Source organism: Phoxinus phoxinus (genome assembly GCF_949152265.1).
Source record: "Phoxinus phoxinus genome assembly, chromosome: 20".
Lineage (NCBI taxonomy): Eukaryota > Metazoa > Chordata > Actinopteri > Cypriniformes > Leuciscidae > Phoxinus > Phoxinus phoxinus.
In genome coordinates this window covers 26,957,570-26,978,456 of record NC_136895.1, presented here as the reverse complement: position 1 = coordinate 26,978,456, position 20,887 = coordinate 26,957,570, and the positions used below count along the sequence as shown (strand labels likewise).

General features: G+C 37.2%; 2 protein-coding genes across 4 annotated transcripts in view; one reads left to right on the top strand and one right to left on the bottom strand.

Annotated features, from left to right (window-relative positions):
• LOC306987924 (uncharacterized protein) overlaps nt 1-15,217 on the bottom strand; it is a 93,367-nt gene extending 78,150 nt beyond the window's left edge. For 2 of the 3 annotated variants that reach the window (XM_079592571.1, XM_079592569.1), the window contains exons 1-3: nt 14,888-15,203; nt 14,203-14,520; nt 13,027-13,356 (exon numbers count right to left, since the gene is read on the bottom strand). In XM_079592571.1, coding sequence (XP_079448697.1) covers nt 13,027-13,356; nt 14,203-14,520; nt 14,888-14,939 — 700 coding nt within the window. In that variant the 5' untranslated portion in view covers nt 14,940-15,203. Of the gene's footprint in view, nt 1-13,026; nt 13,357-14,202; nt 14,521-14,887 lie in introns of all 3 variants that reach the window. The other variant, XM_079592570.1, reaches the window with a different exon arrangement.
• LOC306987907 (SLAM family member 9-like) overlaps nt 1-20,887 on the top strand; it is a 436,375-nt gene that overhangs the window by 83,678 nt on the left and 331,810 nt on the right. The window lies entirely within an intron of this gene.

Sequence of the window (20,887 nt, the reverse complement as noted above, 5' to 3'; positions counted from 1 at the left end):
ATAATAGGCTATTGAACACGCAATTCAAGCAATCCCACCCCCGAAATGGCGCTATGTTTAAAATTAAACTAAATGCCCACGGCTGCACGCCCCCTTGTGCGTTCACGGCGAGGAACGAGCAGAACAGAGTGAATGTGTTTTAGTTCATTCCTACTGGACGTCCAGTACTTACTTTGGCTTTTAAGTTAGCGATTTAAAAGCCCCCGCTTTAATTGCACATCGATTAACCGGTAGGAAAATATTCTAACAGTCACTATTTATATAGATACAATATACAATGGGCCTACCCGATTTTGACCACAAGAGGGCAGTATTGCCCTATGTATGACTTATTTTTTGACTAAAAAGTGCATTCTGGCTGTTTTTTAACTTATACATAATTCTTAAATTGAAATAAAAGAACAAAATGGGTTTAGTTCTGATATTTGTATACTTTTATATAGAAATAAATGGTGTATAATACATTTTTTAGAAGATATGAGGCTTTTAGTGTTTCCTTTTTTGGACATTACTTTAATCCCTCGCCATAGCAAAACCGTTTGAGATATTTAATGTCCGTTCACAATTTAGCATCTTTAATGTATTTTCATCATGTTGAAAAAGTTTGGTGTGAATAAAATAAACCACCGCTAAAAACTCGGAGTCTAAAATATACCAAAACTCACATTCAAACCAAAATATCTGACTTCTTGTTGGTCGGAGCTAATGACTGTAAATTAGAAAGTTGTCCGGATCGAAGAGAAGAATATACGTACCGAGTTTGGTTACTGTAGGTAAAACTAATACCCCATTTTTTACTAAAGGTGGCGCTACTGAGCCCCTTACCACGCCCGTTTCTGAAACTTCGCACATGTCTATTACACAATAAATGTCAAATGCATGTTGAGTTTCATGCAATTTGAAGAATGTTAAGAGCCTCAAATGCATCCAAAAAGAATATAAAAGTTTAAAGCGTTGCCATGGCAACAGTATTAAAGATATCAATAATCCTTTCACAGGTCTACATCTGCCGTGTGTTTACATTATACAGATGAAGTTTGAAGCAAATCGGGTAAAAATAAGAGGGTGAATTCAAAGCATTTTGAAAGTGACACACTTCCTGCTGCCAGTTGGTGGCGCTATAACTTTGACTCACAATAGTCACATCCATGTGATCGGCCTCTTACAGCGAACACACTGCTGAAGTTTCATCAAGATCAGTTAATGTATGAGGATGTTATAACACACTTCCTGTTTCCAATATTCGCCATAAATTCGTTTCCTCGCCACGGCCAAACCGTTCGAGATATCAAAAATCCCCTGGCAATTTTTCATCCTCCATGTCTTGACTTCATGCACACCGAGTTTCGTGGTGATTGGTTGAATTTTCTAGGAGGAGTATTTTAAATTCCATTGCATGTGTTTTTTAAACTACGCCAAATAGCCGACTTCCTGTTGGGCTGGGGTAAAAAGTCAGAGCATGAAGGATATATGAACCGATGAGATCTATAAGTGTACCGAGTTTCATATTACTACACGCAAGCGTGTTTGATTTATGGACCAAGTTTTCGGACCGCATTCCAGGGGGTGCTGTCGAGCCCCCCTGCCACGCCCGGGTACCAGCTTCAGTCCGGCTCTAATGGCCGCGGGTTCTGACATTTGTGCAAAGTTTCAAGAGTTTTTGAGCACGTTAAGAGACCCAAAAGTGCCCGAATAGTCGTAAGAAAAATAATAATAATAATAAAAATAAATATAGCTGCAAGCAGCGATTACGGGCCCAAGCCGGTGGCACCGCCACCCCGGTGCCTTTAGTTGCACTAAAGGCACCAGGGTGGAGGTGCCACCGGCTTGGGCCCTCCATCGCTGCTTGCAGCTATATTTATTTATATATATATATATATATATATATATATATATATATATATATATATATATATATATATATATATATATATATATAAAAAGCCGCCACCCCGTTGCCTTTCGGGTTCCTGTGCACGACGGGCAATAACCTAACCCCGCTTTGACTGTCGAGAAGAAGTCTGCTTTAGAGCTTGTATCAGTGTGAGTCTTTCTGCTCCCCTCCAAACACACACAGAAAAGGGGGGGCTGTCTGTATGTGTGACAGCCCCCCCCCCCCCCCCCCCCCCCCCCACACACAGAGAGAATGGCAGGGGGATCTCTGTCAGAGAGAGACAAAACCACATTCAAACCAAAATATCTGACTTCCTGTTGGTCGGAGCTTATGACTGTAAATGAGAAATTTTTCCGGATCGATAAGCACAATATACAGACCGAGTTTTGTGACTGTAGGTAAAAATAACCCCACCACTTTAGTCAAAAGTATCTTGAAAGTAACACACTTCCTGCTGCCAGTTGGTGGCGCTATAACTTTGACTCACAATAGTCACATCCATGTGATCGCCCTCTTACAACAAACACACTGCTGAAGTTTCATCAAGATCAATAAATGTATGAAGACGTTATAACACATTGTGTTTTTCTTTTCTCGCCATAACTTCGTTTCCTCGCCACGGCCAAACCATTCGAGATATCAAAAATCCGTCCGCAATTTACCGTCCTCAATGTCTTGACTTCATGCTGACCGAGTTTGGTGGCGATAGGATAATTTTTCTTGGAGGAGTATATCAAATTCCAGGGGCATGCGTTTTCATACAACCCATAATAGCCGACTTCCTGTTAGACTGGCGTAAAACTTAGAGCACGAAAGTTGTTCGGCCCGATGAGATCTATATGTGTACCGAGTTTCATACTTATTCATGCAAGCGTGTTTGATATATGGACAAGTGTTCGAATCCCATTCCAGGGGGCGCTGTCGAGCCCCCATGCCACGCCCAGGTACCAGCTTCAGCCCGGCCCTGATGGCCAGGGGTTCTGACCTGTGTGCAAAGTTTCAAGAGTTTTCGAGCACGTTAAGGGCCCCAAAAGTGCCAGAGAAGTCCCACACAGCAGAGAAAGGGTTAAAATAAAGCCCCCCTCCTCTCTCACACACACAGACACTGAGAGAGACTGGCAAAATTCCCATCAAATCACATTCAAACCAAAATATCTGACTTCCTGTTGGTCGGAGCTAATGACTGTAAATTAGAAAGTTGTCCGGCTCGGGGAGATAAATATAAATACCGATTTTTGTTACTGTAGGTAAAACTAATACCCCATTTTTGACTAAAGGTGGCGCTACTGAGGCCCTTACCACGCCCGTTTCTGAAACTTTGCACAAGTGTACTAGGCAATAAATGTAAAGTGTCTGTCGAGTTTCATGCAATTTCAAGTATGCTAAGAGTCTCAAAAACTTTAAAAAAGAATATTAAAGTTTGATGCGTTGCCATGGCAACAGTATTTAAGATATCAATAATCCTTTCACAGGTCCACATCTGCCGTGTGTTTACATTATACAGATGAAGTTTGAAGCAAATCGGTAAAAATAAGAGGGTGATTTCAAAGCATTTTGAAAGTGACACACTTCCTGCTGCCAGTTGGTGGCGCAATAACTTTGACTCACAATAGTCACATCCATGTGATCGCCCTCTTACAGCGAACACACTGCTGAAGTTTCATCAAGATCAGTTAATGTATGAGGATGTTATAACACACTTCCTGTTTCCAATATTCGCCATAAATTCGTTCCCTCGCCACGGCCAAACCGTTCGAGATATCAAAAATCCCCTCGCAATTTAGCATCCTCCATGTCTTGACTTCATGCACACTGAGTTTCGTAGTCATCGGATGAATTCTCTGGGAGAAGTGTTTCAAATGCCAGAACATGCGTTTCCATACAGCCCATAATAGCCGACTTCCTGTTGGACTGGCGTAAAACTTAGAGCACGAAAGTTGTTCGGCCCGATGAGATCTATATGTGTACCGAGTTTCATATTATTACATGCAAGCGTGTTTGATATATGGACATGTTTTTGAATCCCATTCCAGGGGGCGCTGGCGAGCCCCCCTGCCACGCCCGGGTCCCAGCTTCAGTCGGGCCCTAATGGCCGCAGGTTCTGACATTTGTGCAAAGTTTCAAGAGTTTTTGAGCACGTTAAGGCCCCCAAAAGTGCCCAAAAGGTAGTAAAATAATAATAATAATAATAAAGAAGAATAAGAAGAAGAAGAATAATCCTTAGAAAAACAATAGGGCCTTCGCCTTTTCAAGGCTTGGGCCCTAATAATAAAGAAGAATAATCCGAAGGAAAACAATAGGGCCTTCGCCTTTTCAAGGCTTGGGCCCTAATAATAATAATAATAATAATAAATAAATATATATATATATATATATATATATATATATATATATATATATATATATATATATATATATATATAATAAATATAGCTGCAAGCAGCGATTACGGGCCCAAGCCGGTGGCACCGCCACCCCGGTGCCTTTAGTTGCACTAAAGGCACCAAGGTGGCGGTGCCACCGGCTTGGGCCCTCCATCGCTGCTTGCAGCTATATTTATTTATATATATATATATATATATATATATATATATATATATATATATATATATATATATATATATAAAACCGCCACCCCGGTGCGTTTAGGGTTCCTGTGCACGACGGGCAATAACGTAACTCCGCTTTGACTGTCGAGAAGAAGTCTGCTTTAGAGCTTGCATCAGTGTGGGTTCTGCAAAAGTGCGCATCGAGGGCACATATCAACCACAAAGTATGAGTGAACACCCTTCTGAAACCTAAAATAAAAAATTAGACACCCTACAGTCTCATGGACTTAACGGACACATGAAATCAGCAGCCATTGTAAGTACACAACACCGAAAATTCCTATGAAGTGTGGTATATATATTCATTGAAATTACTGTACTTTAAAACACTTGTTTAAAAGAAAAAACACATGTATACATAGTATAAAACACTAGATGGCACAATATACCTATTTTTAATAGAGTCTTTCTGCCCCCCTCCCCACACACACAGACAGGGGGGGCTGTCTGTGTGTGTGCCCTCCCTCCCCTCTCCACACAGACACACACACAGACACACACACACACACACACACACACACACACACACACACACACTGGCAGGGGGAACTCTGTCAGAGAGAGGCAGAGAGAGACAAAACCACATTCAAACCAAAATATCTGACTTCCTGTTGGTCGGAGCTAATGACTGTAAATCAGAAAGTTGTCCGGCTCGATGTGCACAATATACATACCAAGTTTTGTGACTGTAGGTAAAACTAACCTTTTAGTTTACTAAAGTTTGTCAAAAGTAACACACTTCCTGCTGCCAGTTGGTGGCGCTATAACTTTGACTCACATTAGTTACATCCATGTGATCGCTCTCTTACAACAAACACGCTACTGAAGTTTCATCAAGATCAATTAATGTATGAAGACGTTATAACACATCGTGTTTCTCTTTTCTCGCCATAATTTCGTTTCCTCGCCACGGCCAAACTGTTCGAGATATCAAAAATCCGTCAGCAATTTAGTATCCTCAATGTCTTGACGTCATGCTGACCGAGTTTGGTTGCGATTGAATGAATTTTCTAGAAAGAGTGTTTCAAATGCCAGAACATGCGTTTTCATACCACCCACAATAGCCGACTTCCTGTTGGGCTGGCGTAAAACTTAGAGCACGAAAGTTGTTCGGCCCGATGAGATCTAAATGTGTACCGAGTTTCATATTATTACATGCAAGCGTGTTTGATATACAGACAAGTGTTTGAATCCCATTCCAGGGGGCGCTGTCGAGCCCCCCTGCCACGCCCGGGTACCAGCTTCAGCGGGTTCTGACCTGTGTGCAAAATTTCAAGAGTTTTCGAGCACGTTAAGGGCCCCAAAAGTGCCCGAGATTTTGCACACAGCAGAGAAAGGGTTAAACTAAACTAGCCCCCCTCCTCACACACACACATACACACACACATACACAGATCCCCCCCTCCCCTCCCCACCCAGTTTTCGAGCACGTTAAGGGCCCCAAAAGTGCCCGAGATTTTGCACACAGCAGAGAAAGGGTTAAACTAAACTACCGGTAGCCCCCCTCCTCACACACACACACACACACACACACACACACACACACACACACACATACACAGATCCCCCCCTCCCCTCCCCACCCAGTTTTCGAGCACGTTAAGGGCCCCAAAAGTGCCCGAGATTTTGCACACAGCAGAGAAAGGGTTAAACTAAACTAGCCCCCCTCCTCACACACACACACACATACACAGATCCCCCCCTCCCCTCCCCACCCCACACAGACAGACACACAGAATGGCAGAGAGACAGAGAGAGACACAATTCACATTCAAACCACAATATCTGACTTTCTGTTGGTCGGAGCTAATGACTGTAAATTAGAAAGTTGTTCGGCTTGATAAGATCAAAACACACGCTGAGTTTTGTAACTGTAGGTAAAACTATAACTAAGTTATAACACACTTTATGCATCCTTTTTTAATCATAAATTCGTTTCCTCGCCACGGCCAAACCGTTCGAGATATCAAAAATCCGTCCGCAATTTAGCATCCTCCATGTCTTGACTTCATGCACACCGAGTTTCGTGGTCATCGGATGAATTCTCTGGGAGAAGTGTTTCAAATGCCAGAACATGCGTTTCCATACAGCCCATAATAGCCGACTTCCTGTTGGACTGGCGTAAAACTTAGAGCACGAAAGTTGTTCGGCCCGATGAGATCTATATGTGTACCGAGTTTCATATTATTACATGCAAGCGTGTTTGATATATGGACATGTTTTTGAATCCCATTCCAGGGGGCGCTGCCGAGCCCCCCTGCCACGCCCGGGTCCCAGCTTCAGCGCGTTCCTAATGGCCGCGGGTTCTGACATTTGTGCAAAGTTTCAAGAGTTTTTGAGCACGTTAAGGCCCCCAAAAGTGACCAAAAGGTAGTAATATAATAATAATAATAAAGAAGAAGAAGAAGAAGAAGAAGAATAAATAATAATCCTAAGAAAAACAATAGGGCCTTCGCCTTTTCAAGGCTTGGGCCCTAAAAATATATATATATATATATATATATAAATAAATATAGCTGCAAGCAGCGATTACGGGCCCAAGCCGGTGGCACCGCCACCCTGGTGCCTTTAGTTACACTAAAGGCACCGGGCTGGCGCTGCCACCGGCTTGGGCCCTCCATCGCTGCTTGCAGCTATATTTATTTATATATATATATATATATATATATATATATATAAAGCCGCCACCCCGTTGCCTTTCGGGTTCCTGTGGACGGCGGGCAATAACGTAACCCCGCTTTGACTGTCGAGAAGAAGTCTGCTTTAGAGCTTGCATCAGTGTGGGTTCTGCAAAAGTGCGCATCGAGGGCACATATCAACCACAAAGTATGCGTGAGCACCCTTCTGAAACCTAAAATGAAAAATTAGACACCCTACAGTCTCATGGACTTAACGGACACATGAAATCAGCAGCCATTGTAAGTACACAACACCGAAAATTCATATGAGGTGTTATATATATATATATATAAAGTATATTTATATTACCTTTTTTAAGGGACAATTAAATAAAAAAATAATCACTAAAACGAGAGAATTGTTCTGATTTTATGATACTCAAAATATTCCACAACAAATCTTTTAAATGTATTGATATTCAGAACAGAACAAGAATTTAAAAAATAACTATAAAATATAATTTATTTATTTCGATTTTGTATTTTTATTTAATTACTATTATTTATTTAGAGCAGGTACAGCTAGTGTGCGATGCTTTTGCTATTTCAGAGGAAAAAAACTCATTTTATTTAAAAAATGCTTTTCAATTAAATCAAATGTTCAAGCTTTGTTTTCGTTTTATTATTTTGTTTGTTTTATACTTTGTTCAATTTATATTGTTAATCATTTGACACTAAACAAATGCATAAAGTATCATTTTAACTTTTAAAAAACAATTAACATTTGTTAGTACATTGCCTGTCTTTTGTTAATAGGACAAAACATTGTTATTATATATATATATATATATATATATATATATATATATATTATATATATATATATATATATATATATATATATATATATATATATATATATATATCGTTTAAAACAGTCTGTCGGTGCCATCTTTTGGACATTCATCATATTGCATTGGTTTTAATTTCTAGTCCTCAAACAGAGCACTAATCTGATTATTTAAGTTATTGATTAAAAAAGAAACATCAAATGCGTTTTTAGTCATAGTATTATTTTATACAGAAATAAATTATTTGTAATTCAGATGAGAATAATTTTAAGGAAAACAAATATATTCATCTGAAAAACAAATATATTGATCTGAAATATAGCACATGTTTTTGTAAAATAAATTCAAGCAATACCCCCCGCCCGAAATGGTGCTAATTGTAAAATTAAACTAAAAAAGCTCACGGCTGCACAGACATTCATAACGGTGCGCGTCCAACGCGAGGAGTGAGCAGAACAGAGCGAACGTTTTTTAGTTAATTTCTACTTTCATAGGAATTAATTCGAGCGCACTGCGGGCGCCACCATAATCATACTTACTTTCACTTTTATATTAGCGATTTAAAAGCCCTCGCTGGTGTCACGCGTTGGTTAACCGGTGGGAAAAATATACAGATATTCAAATATACAGATAGGCCTATATTAAATATATCATCGCGCTCCACCGTCGATTTGATGTGTGTGTGTGTTAAAATAATTTAGTTCAGTTAGAGAGTGGGGCGGGCACTAACCTACAATTAAAACCTGAACGTGTCCACTTAATAAATCGTGAGCTGAACGAGAGTCGCAGCAAAGATCAGCACAAGGAGTCCAATTTCATTAATCATGGGTGAAGAGCTGACTGAAAAGATGATGACGGAATATTGAACACGCAATTCAAGCAATCCCATCCCCGAAATGGCGCTATGTTTAAAATGAAACTAAACGCTCACGGCTGCACGGGCAATAACGCGTTCACGGCGAGGAACTAGCAGAACAGAGTGAATGTGTTTTAGTTCATTCCTACTGGACGTCCAGTATAGGCCTACTTACTTTGGCTTTTAAGTTAGCGATTTAAAAGCCCCCGCTTTAATCACACATCTATTAACCGGTAGGAAAATATTCTCACAGTCACTAATATATTTATAGAGACAATATACAATGGGCCTACCTGATTTTGACCACAAGAGGGCAGTATTTCCCTATGTATGACTTATTTTTTTTACTAAATAGCGCATTCTTGCTGTTTTTTAACTTATACATAATTCTTAAATTGAAAAAAAAGAACAAAAAGAAAAAAATGGGTTTAGTTCTGATATTTGTGTACTTTTATATAGAAATAAATGGTGTGTAATTACATTTTTAGAAGATATGAGGCTTTTAGTGTTTCTTTTTGGACATTACTTTAATCCCTCGCCATAGCAAAACCGTTTGAGATATTTAATATCCGTTCACAATTTAGCATCTTTAATGTATTTTCATCATGTTGAAAAAGTTTGGTGTGAATAAAATAAACCACCGCTAAAAACTCGGAGTCTAAAATATACCATAAATCACATTCAAACCAAAATATCTGACTTCCTGTTGGTCGGAGCTAATAACTGTAAATTAGAAAGTTGTCCGGATCGAAGAGAAAAATATACGTACCGAGTTTGGTTACTGTAGGTAAAACTAATACCCCATTTTTGACTAAAGGTGGCGCTACTGAGCCCCTTACCACGCCCGTTTCTAAAAACTTCGCACAAGTGTACTAGGCAATAAATGTCAAATGCATGTTGAGTTTCATGCAATTTGAAGCATGTTAAGAGCCTCAAATGCATCCAAAAAGAATATAAAAGTTGAAAGCGTTGCCATGGCGACAGTATTAAAGATTTCAATAATCCTTTCACAGGTCTACATCTGTCCTGTGTTTACATTATACAGATGAAGTTTGAAGCAAATCGGGTAAAAATAAGAGGGTGAATTCAAAGCATTTTGAAAGTGACACACTTCCTGCTGCCAGTTGGTGGCGCTATAACTTTGACTCACAATAGTCACATCCATGTGATCGGCCTCTTACAACGAACACACTGCTGAAGTTTCATCAAGATCAATTAATGTATGAGGATGTTATAACACACTTCCTGTTTCCAATATTCGCCATAAATTCGTTTCCTCGCCACGGCCAAAGCGTTCGAGATATCAAAAATCCCCTGGCAATTTTTCATCCTCCATGTCTTGGCTTCATGCACACCGAGTTTCGTGGTGATTGGTTGAATCGTCTAGGAGGAGTATTTTAAATTCCATTGAATGCGTTTTTCTAACTACCCCAAATAGCCGACTTCCTGTTGGGCTGGGGTAAAAAGTCAGAGCACGAAGGATATATGAACCGATGAGATCTATAAGTGTACCGAGTTTCATATTATTCCACGCAAGCGTGTTTGATTTATGGACCAAGTTTTCGGACCGCGTTCCAGGGGGCGCTGTCGAGCCCTCCTGCCACGCCCGGGTACCAGCTTCAGTCCAGCTCTAATGGCCGCGGGTTCTGACATTTGTGCAAAGTTTCAAGAGTTTTTGAGCACGTTAAGGCCCCCAAAAGTGCCCAAAAGGTAGTAATATAATAATAATAATAAATAATAAATAATAATAAAGAAGAATAATCCGAAGGAAAACAATAGGGCCTTCGCCTTTTCAAGGCTTGGGCCCTAATAAAGAAGAATAATCCGAAGGAAAACAATAGGGCCTTCGCCTTTTCAAGGCTTGGGCCCTAATAATCCGGAGGAAAACAATAGGGCCTTCGCCTTTTCAAGGCTTGGGCCCTAATAAGAATAGAATAAGGCATTTATATAGCGCTTTCATATGTACTACTGTACACCCAAAGCACTTTACAATCATATCAGGGGTTCTCTCCTCAACCACCACCAGTGATAATAATACTGTTAAAGGGGGGGTAAAATACTTAGTTTCAGTCAATCTCATGTTAATCTTGAGTATCTATAGAGTAATAGTGCGTCCTCCTTCATATCTCCAAAAAGTCTTTAGTTTCATCATATTTATAAAATAAAAATACAGCTTTCCGATTATAACCGGAAAAAGCCGAGGTCCTTGATTCTGGGCGTGGGCGGAGCTATAGAGTCAAGCGGGAGCGCCCGGGAAGGTTTGCTTATTATCGATCGTGGTGCGGTAGGCCATATTACTATATATATATATATATATATATATTATATATATATATATATATATATATATATATATTAGGGTTAATAAAACATTCGTCACTGAAATGACCAGAACACAAAACCGCACTTGCCACACTCCTTTGCTGTCCCGGAAATACAAACCGCATCCACTGTTCCAGTAACACTGGGTTCTTTGGGAAGCTGAACAAGGTAAACTTTCCCTCACATCTCAAAACACACTTTTTTGGAGACATTCTTGACATCAACCATTCCTATTTAGCGCTGCTGATGATGATTTCCGGTAGTAGCGCGTCGATGAGCGCGGTCTTTCTCTCCTCTGGTCGACGTGTGCGTGAACGCGCTTTTCCGAGAGCAATGCTCATAAGGAGTTCCACTCTGGTCTACGTCATTAGATCTACGATAGAAAAAAACCAGCCGAAACATGTTGCAACCCGGAAGTATGATTTTCAGCACAGAAATTCTCTGTTATTCGTTCAAAATAACTTTTCAAACTTTGGCCATTATTAGCATGAGAATCCATCTCTTTAACACTGTAAACAACTCTGAATACATGAAACACCATTGTACCCCCCCTTTAATAAGTAACTAATAATAAGTTTTGTTAGGGACTCAGAAGGGTCTAGATATGAACATATGCAGGGAAAGAGAGTCTAAAGATGAGTCTAAATGTCCAATGTCCATATAGAATAATCTCTTATTTATAATATTCAATTTGTAAAAATACTTCAGGGTAAATGACATTGAGTGACTCACCGCTGACGGTTACACTTTTTGTGTCTCACACGGTCAGACAGTTTATGACAGTTCCATGTTCGTATTAGTTTGTGGAGTAAATATAAAGGCTGTAATCTGTGTTTACACTGGCTTTTTTATAAATGGCGGGTGCTGGTGTTTCGGCCAGTCAGCGTACACTAACATCACGGATAGAGGGATAGTTCCTATAGTGCTGGTTTAGACCGACTCTGAAGTAGGAGCTAAATGAGTTCCTCCAAAATGACTTCCTAGAACTAAAATAATTCCTAGTTCCTGCGGTGTGAAAACGGCAAAATCCGGGTACTACCACCAAATGTTCTAGGAACTATGAAATGGTTCCTCCGGTGCGAAAGCTCCTCTGGAGACTGTTATTTGTTACTGTGGCGATGTTCCTGTTTTGAACATAAACTGTGAAAAAATATGGACATTTTTGAAGAGCATTTCTGAAGCCCAAAGTGGGCGGAACCGGCCGTTGGCATCTTCGCTCCTGGATAACCGAAAATGAGCAAGGAGGCGGGATAATCTGAGGTGACGTTACGCTAACAGACAGTAGACAAACGGCTAGTAGTGACATCAGCGGCAATCCACCTGTCACTCAAGTGGCCACGTTATGCAGAACTTTAAGGCTTAATATTATTTAAAAGGATGAGTTTTTGAATTTTTGAAAGTTCAGGTCCAAAAGGATAAGACATGACTCTAGAGTTATAATCTTTCCGTAAAACACTCCCAGAAGCTGCTCTGTTTGAATGGAAGTCAATGGAGGTGTTTCAGTTTACAAACATAAAAGGCTTTTCTGTGGAGGTTCATCATGTAAGTATATGGCTGTTTGCATGAAATATCATTTGGACTGAGCAATGTGTGTTTTTATATGAAAAATTATAATAGTATGACCGATGTGACAGGGAGGAATTATTTATGACGCTACCCACTGTCAGAATCAAGAGGCTTTTTTCAGTTTTCACGGTTTTTAGGAGCCTGAAAACTGTAGTGGATTAATATTTAAAATGGAATTACGGTGTCATAGAGAAATTTCAAAGATCACAAATAAATACAAATATTATTATTTTTTGTATTAAGAAGAATTATATCAATAAAATGACACTTTTGTAATATATAATAGAGAGAGCTGTATTTCTCTACTCACCGTAGACAGTAACATTGAATCTGTGTGTAGACGATGGGCCGCTGCTGCTGATCTCAACTTCATAATCTCCAGCATGTTCAGTTCTGATGTTCATGATGGTCAGAGATCCAGTCTTCTTGTCCAGCTTCAGTCTGTCTCTGAATCTCCCATCAAGATTATCAGGGATCGTATTCTTCACTCCATCAGTTTTAGCTATAAGAGGCCCGTTATTTCCGAATGTCCAGATTATCACATCACCTTTCTGTATTTCAGTGACACCAGAGTTTAGAGAGACTGAATCTCCCTCCATCACTGACACTGACTTCACTGCATCTGTACCAGCAAACACTCCTGAAGAGCACACAAACACAGTCTCTCAGTCACACATTCAACTTTAGGTTGTTATAATGAAGCTTTAACTGAAGTTTGAAGTAGTTTTGAAATGATTACAAATTTTTGAGAAAGTAGAAAGATAAAAACAGCATCATGGGAAATAAACGACAGGGTTGAAAACACAGATAGATGTTTCAGTTTACAAACAAAAAAAGCTTTTCTGCTTTTTAGCAGATAAGGCTAAGTTTGCATGAAATATGTGTTTTTATATGAAAAATTATAACAGTATGACTGATGTGACAGGGAGGAATTATTTCGGACACTACCCACTGTCAGAATCAAGAGGCTTCTCTGGTAACACTTTACAATAAGGTTCGTTAGTTAACATTAGTTAACTACATTAGTTAACATGAACTAATAATGAATAGCACGTATACAGCATTTATTAATCTTTGTTAATGTTAATTTCAACATTTACTAATACTTTATTAAAATCTTGTTAACGTTAGTTCATGCACTGTGAACTAACATGAACTAACAATGAACAGCTGTATTACTATTAACTAACGTTAACAAAAATTAACAAATACAGTAACAAATGTATTGCTCATGGTTAGTTCATGTTAGTTAATACATTAACTAATGAACCTTATTGTAAAGTGTTACCGCTTCTCTCATGGTCAGTTTTCAGTGTTTTTAGAAACCTATGGATTAATATTTAAAATGGAATTACGGTGTCATAGAGACATTTCTCAAAGATCACAAATAAATATGAATTTTTATTTTGTAGTATTAAGAAGAATTATAACAATAAAATGCCACTTCTATAATATATAATAGAGAGAGCTGTATTTCTCTACTCACCATAGACAGTAACAGTGAATCTGTGTTTAGACGATGCTCTGCTGCTGATCTCAACTGTATAAACTCCAGCATGTTCAGTTGTGATGTTCATGATGGTCAGAGATCCAGTCTTCTTGTCCAGCTTCAGTCTGTCTCTGAATCTCCCGTCAGGAAAATCATAGATCGTATTTACCACTCCATCAGTTATAGCTAAAAGAGACCTGCTATTTCCAAATGTCCAGAATATCTCATCATCTTGTATTTCAGTGAGACCAGAGTTTAGAGAGACTGAATCTCCCTCCATCACTGACACTGAGTTCAGTTCATCAGCAAACACTCCTGAAGAACACACAGACAGTCTCTCAGTCACACATTCAACTTTAAGTTGTTATAATGAAGCTTTAACTGAAGTTTGAAGTAGTTTTGAAATGATTACAAACTTTGAGGAAGTAAAAAGATAGAAACGGCATCATGGGAAATAAATGGCAGAGTGGAAAACACAGATATCAGAGTTCACACACCTTCACATAGATTACATTTTATGTTTTGGTTTAGTGTTATAAGTTCCATAAGTAAATACAACAGTAGTCACAAACTTCTCATAGTCACACCTACATCTCAGTAATATCTTATGACCGATTTAAATGGTGGACTGCTGATCTGAACTAACTTCCACCAGAACACCAAAACAAAGTTTGTAACTCACCATACAGAAGGCAGAAGCACAGCCAGAAAAAAATAGTTTTTCCTTTAAACATTTTCTTCCAAGAGCTCTGAGGTTTGAAATAGCGGTTTAGAAAGATTATCTGATTGCGATGTAACGTTACATCTACTTCTGTCTGTGTCTCGGCTGAGTGAGCATGCGTGTAGCGCGTTGAGGCTGTAATCCAGTTTCGCAACAGTAATATTTTTTCACAAATTCATTGGACCGTGTGTCATTAGTGCTAATGATGCAGTATAGTATCGTGCATCGGAACAGTTTTCCGGAGCATTGCTTGAAATTAGTCTGTCACGTGACCTGTGGAAATGAAGCTTCGTCATTCACACGTCACGCCATGCTATAAACCATGTCCCGCTATTCATAGACTTTCTATCATGTAATCGAACAGCATTTTATATCAACTCTAATCTTAAATGGCAACTTTTTTAACTTAATAAAACTGTCTAGAAATCAGTTGGATGGTTAAACAGAAGCTTCGAAGTCTTTACGAATCACAATCTAAGACAGAGGTGCTGACTTGATTTCATGTCCTTGCCAAAACAACAGCAACTTCATTTGTGTCTTCAGGAGTGTTTGGTGATACAGAAGAAGAGAAGTCAGTGATGGAGGGAGATTCAGTCTCTCTAAACTCTGGTGTTACCATACAACAACATGATATTTTGCTGTGGAATTTCAATGACATTCGCGGTAACACTTTACAATAAGGGTGCACTAATAAGAATTAATTCATGCTTAACTAATGCACAGATAATACTGAATTAATGTATTACTAATGATTATCTAAGCTATTCATTAATGATTGCCTCATTAGCAACTAATGAAGAGTCTGTCTGGTTAATCTATTAGTTCATATATGAATTGTTATTAATTCAATATGTAAGTGTGTATTAATTCCGTAATACCTTATTTTATTAACTAATAGTGTTCATTAATTTGTTAATTACCACAATGAGACAAAGCCTTATATTTTAACTTCCAGATAATACAGGTAAACTAATATGCATTAATACATTATTAATCACAGCATTAGTAGTGTGTCAATTACTACAATGTTTTTGGAAACCAGTGTTTAATAAACAGCTTTTATAAACTCTAGTGATGGTCATTAATGATTAATTAATCATTAGCTAACAATCATTATGTTGTGACTTCACTTGTTGAGGCACATCATTATTAACTCATCATCTAGTAATTGTAGTAATTGACACACTAATGCTGTAATTAATAATGTATTAATGCATATTAGGCTCATTGTGGTAATTAACAAATTAATCCACAATTACATATTTAATTAATAACAATTAATATATGAACTAATATATTAACCAGACAGACTCTTCATTAGTTGCTAATGAGGCAATCATTAATGAATAGCTTAGATAATCATTAGTAATACATTAATTCAGTATTATCTGTGCTTTAGTTAAGCATGAATTAATGCTTATTAGTGCACCCTTATTGTAAAGTGTTACCACATTCGCATAGCTCTGATCAACGGAGAGGCCAGTACGAGCTGTTTATATGATGGAGAAGACGGGAGATTCAGAGACAGACTGGAGGTGGACTATGAGACCGGATCTCTGAACATCACAGACATCAGATCTGAACACACTGGACGTTATGAAGCAGAGATTATCAAAAGCGAAAGTTCAGGCAAAACGCAAAGCTTGAATAGAATCAGCAAGTGTGACCGCACAAAAATCACCAGAAAGATCAGCAACATGGGCGACACCATACACATATTCAGCTTGACTGTCAGTGGTGAGTCATTTAATGTAATTTACCCTGAAGTATTTTACAGATTGAATACTGTAAATTAATTATTTTTCATTTTGCACTGTTTTAAGATGGACTATCAGATCTGTTTACTCTATTTCTCTGTATGTTATTGTTCATATACATAACTTGTTTATGTACAAACTGATTTCTGTCACAGTAATCAACATTAAACAACATTACACAGATATTCAACTTAAATGTCCATGCTGTTCGTTTAATTGCAACATCTATTCTGGTCAAAAATAAACAGACACTCTTAAGTCGTATTAAGGAGAACTATTTTGTAAATACTTCAAGGTTCAATCAATGTTTTTGAATATATAATATAATCATTGTTTCTTTAAGACTCTTTTTCTGAATGCTTCATTCTTCATCATAACTGATCATTCTGACTTGTGATGTTTCTTTCTCTTGTTCAGCAATGCTGACACTAGTGATGAGTGATATTAATATTAGTGATTAATATTAGTGATGAGTTATATTAGTATTAGTGATTAATATTAGTGATGAGTGATATTAGTATTAGTGATTAATATTAGTGATGAGTGATATTAGTATTAGTGATTAATATTAGTGATGAGTGATATTAGTATTAGTGATTAATATTAGTGATGAGTGATTTTAGTATTAGTGATTAATATTAGTGATGAGTAATATTAGTATTAGTGATTAATATTAGTGATGAGTGATATTAGTATTAGTGATTAATATTAGTGATGAGTGATATTAGTATTAGTGATTAATATTAGTGATGAGTGATATTAGTATTAGTGATTAATATTAGTGATGATTGATATTAGTTTTAGTGATTAATATTAGTGATGAGCATGAGTGATATTAGTATTAGTGATTAAAGGATAATTCTGGTATTTAACACCTTGAGTCTATATTGTAGTTTGTTTTGGATGAACAAATGAGCTGGTGTGTGGTGGGCGTTCTGGCGCAGTATGGCTGCCGTCGCATCATCCAGGTGGATGCTGCACATTGGTGGTGGTTGAGGAGATTCCCCCCTTCTATGTAAAGCGCTTTGAGTGTCCAGAAAGGCGCTATATAAATGTAATGAATTATTATTATTATTATTAGTATTAGTGATTAATATTAGTGATGAGTAATATTAGTATTAGTGATTAATATTAGTAATGAGTGATATTAGTATTAGTGATTCATATTAGTGATGAGTGATTTTAGTATTAGTGATTAATATTAGTGATGAGTGATATTAGTATTAGTGATTAATATTAGTGATGAGTGATATTAATATTAGTGATTAATATTAGTGATTAATATTAGTGATGAGTGAGTGATATTAGTATTAGTGATTAATATTAGTGATGAGTGAGTGATATTAGTATTAGTGATTAATATTAGTGATGAGTGAGTGATATTAGTATTAGTGATTAATATTAGTGATGAGTAATATTAGTATTAGTGATTAATATTAGTGATGAGTGATATTAATATTAGTGATTAATATTAGTGATTAATATTAGTGATGAGTGAGTGATATTAGTATTAGTGATTAATATTAGTGATGAGTGAGTGATATTAGTATTAGTGATTAATATTAGTGATGAGTGAGTGATATTAGTATTAGTGATTAATATTAGTGATGAGTGAGTGATATTAGTATTAGTGATTAATATTAGTGATGAGTGAGTGATATTAGTATTAGTGATTAATATTAGTGATGAGTGAGTGATATTAGTATTAGTGATTAATATTAGTGATGAGTGAGTGATATTAGTATTAGTGATTAATATTAGTGATGAGTGAGTGATATTAGTATTAGTGATTAATATTAGTGATGAGTGAGTGATATTAGTATTAGTGATTAATATTAGTGATGAGCCGCTGCAAGTAGCTTGTTCAGTTTTTTTTTTTTTTTTTTTGGCTGCAGCTGCAAATGAAGAGAACTGCCAGAATTATCCTTAGTTTCTTTTCTTTCTAATCTGTGTTATTTTTTTCTCTCTTGTGTTTTCCAGCTGCTGGTCCTGGTAATGCAGATTTAAAAAAGGACATAAAAGATCCAGAGACTGACAAGCGTATGTTTCATCCTTTTTTTGTCATTTATATTCATCCTTTGTCCCAATTTATAATAAATTGAACAAAAAAATTTATGTTCGTAAAGCAATGCAAGTTTATTTATAGACCATTTTATACACAAGATAATTCAACGTTTTTGCATTAAAAAAAATATATTTTTAAAATGGTAATCAACAAGATTAATGGCTAAAAAGAAAATAGTAAAGAAAGAAGATATGATGATGTGGTGGCAAACAATTTTCTACTGAAACTCTACTGAATAAGAGACAAATGGGTCAATTGTCTTGCAAGGAAAGGTCAGCAGTCAATCAGCCATTACAAAGTGCCTGCATCCTTGGTAAATGGACTGCATTTACATAGCTTTCACAGACCCATGGCCACCAAAGCGCTTTACATATTGCCTCAAATTCACCCATTCACTCATTCATACACCGGTGGAGGTGTCAGCCATGCACGGCGCCATCCAGCTCGTCGGTACACATATATTCATAAGGAAATGTATCGACACTACATTAATCTTATTTCTAAGATTCTATGACTATAATTAAATGCAAACATAATAGAACATTCAATTTCTTCCACAATGATGAAGAATATGATGCGTCTCTGCTGGTGACAGGATCGGGTGTACGAGCTGGAAAACAGGAGAAACATCAAAACTTAATATTTATTGCAATATCAGTCACATTCAACCACAGGAATTCTGGGTCTAACATCATTATGAATAATTATGATTTGTCAAGTAGCCACACAGTCAGTAGGAATCCATTAGTGACGGATGCAGATACATAATATGTAATGTATGTTAACAAACAATAAAACATAGAATGAACACTATGCACACATGATCATTTTATATCATTTGTAATGGCAGGGAAGAACCCAAGTGGAATAATTTGCGTTATTTTAATGTTACGTTGTGTGTTTTTTTTTTAACTCACACGTTGAGATGGTGATATAAACATGCCCACATTCTAGCATTTACAGCTCAGCTTTTAGTTCACAAACCACTGAAAATCGTGACCTAAATATTTTAATTTACAATAATCAATCCTAAAATTCATAATTTATTTTTGAGATTTCAACTCAAATGAAATGCTTTATAGAAAATACTAACAAAAACGATTGCTTTGGCATAATAACACTTGTTAAATTTGTGTTGGTCTGATGAAGATCAGGCAAAGTCTGAGCATTGAAACATCTGCAAATAAGATTAAATTTAATCCTATTTATTCATATTCATATTAATATTATTCAAACTACTGTAATTATTCATTAAATGTTTATTCTGACTAGGCTATATGTGTCTTTATGCTTTTTTATATGTGTCATTCTTAAATGTTTCTTGTTATATTTATATGTGAGGAATGGAAGCTTCACCAAGGTCAATTCCTTGTGTTCAAGCGCTTGGCAATAAAGCTCTTTCTGATTATTCAATAAACCAAATGTGACCCTGGATCACAAACAGTCACGTCGCACGGGTATATTTGTGGCAATGGCTAACAATACATTGTATGGGTCAAAAATTTTATTTTATGCCAAAAATCATTATATTAAGTAAAGATCATGTTCCATGACATTCATCGCCCCCCGGTGGCTGGTCTTAGTATGGGTCAAAACCCCGCCTCCTCGTGTTATTCAAGACGTGAGACCAACTAAACAATTAAATTACACTTCAAATATCTTTTTTCCAAATGTGTTTTCTGTCATTTGCTGTCGTTTTTATCACACTGATGTAAGTCCAAGTGTCTGTTTTTAAAATAAGTTGTTTTATTTAGTTACGTGACACTCTAAAAAATGCTGGGTTGTTTCAACACAATTTTGTGTAAAATATGGACAAACCCAAATGTTGGGTTAAAAATGTAATGTAAAAATTTAACCCAATGGCTGGGTTTGTCCATATTTTACCCAAAATTGTGTTGAAACAACCCAGCATTTTTTAGAGTGTATAAAAACGGTGGTGTAACGTCATGATTGACAGCTGTGATTGACAGGTTCTCTGAGCGAAGTAGTCATTGAAGCACCAACGGACTTTTTTTCGAGATCTTCGGAGGACTGAGGAGTAGTTAGTGTAGTTAGGAGGACACGGTGTTTCTTGTCTGAGATTTGCATTTTTAAAGTCTCCAGTCACAATGATGGCAGAGTCTGCATGACTTAAGACCA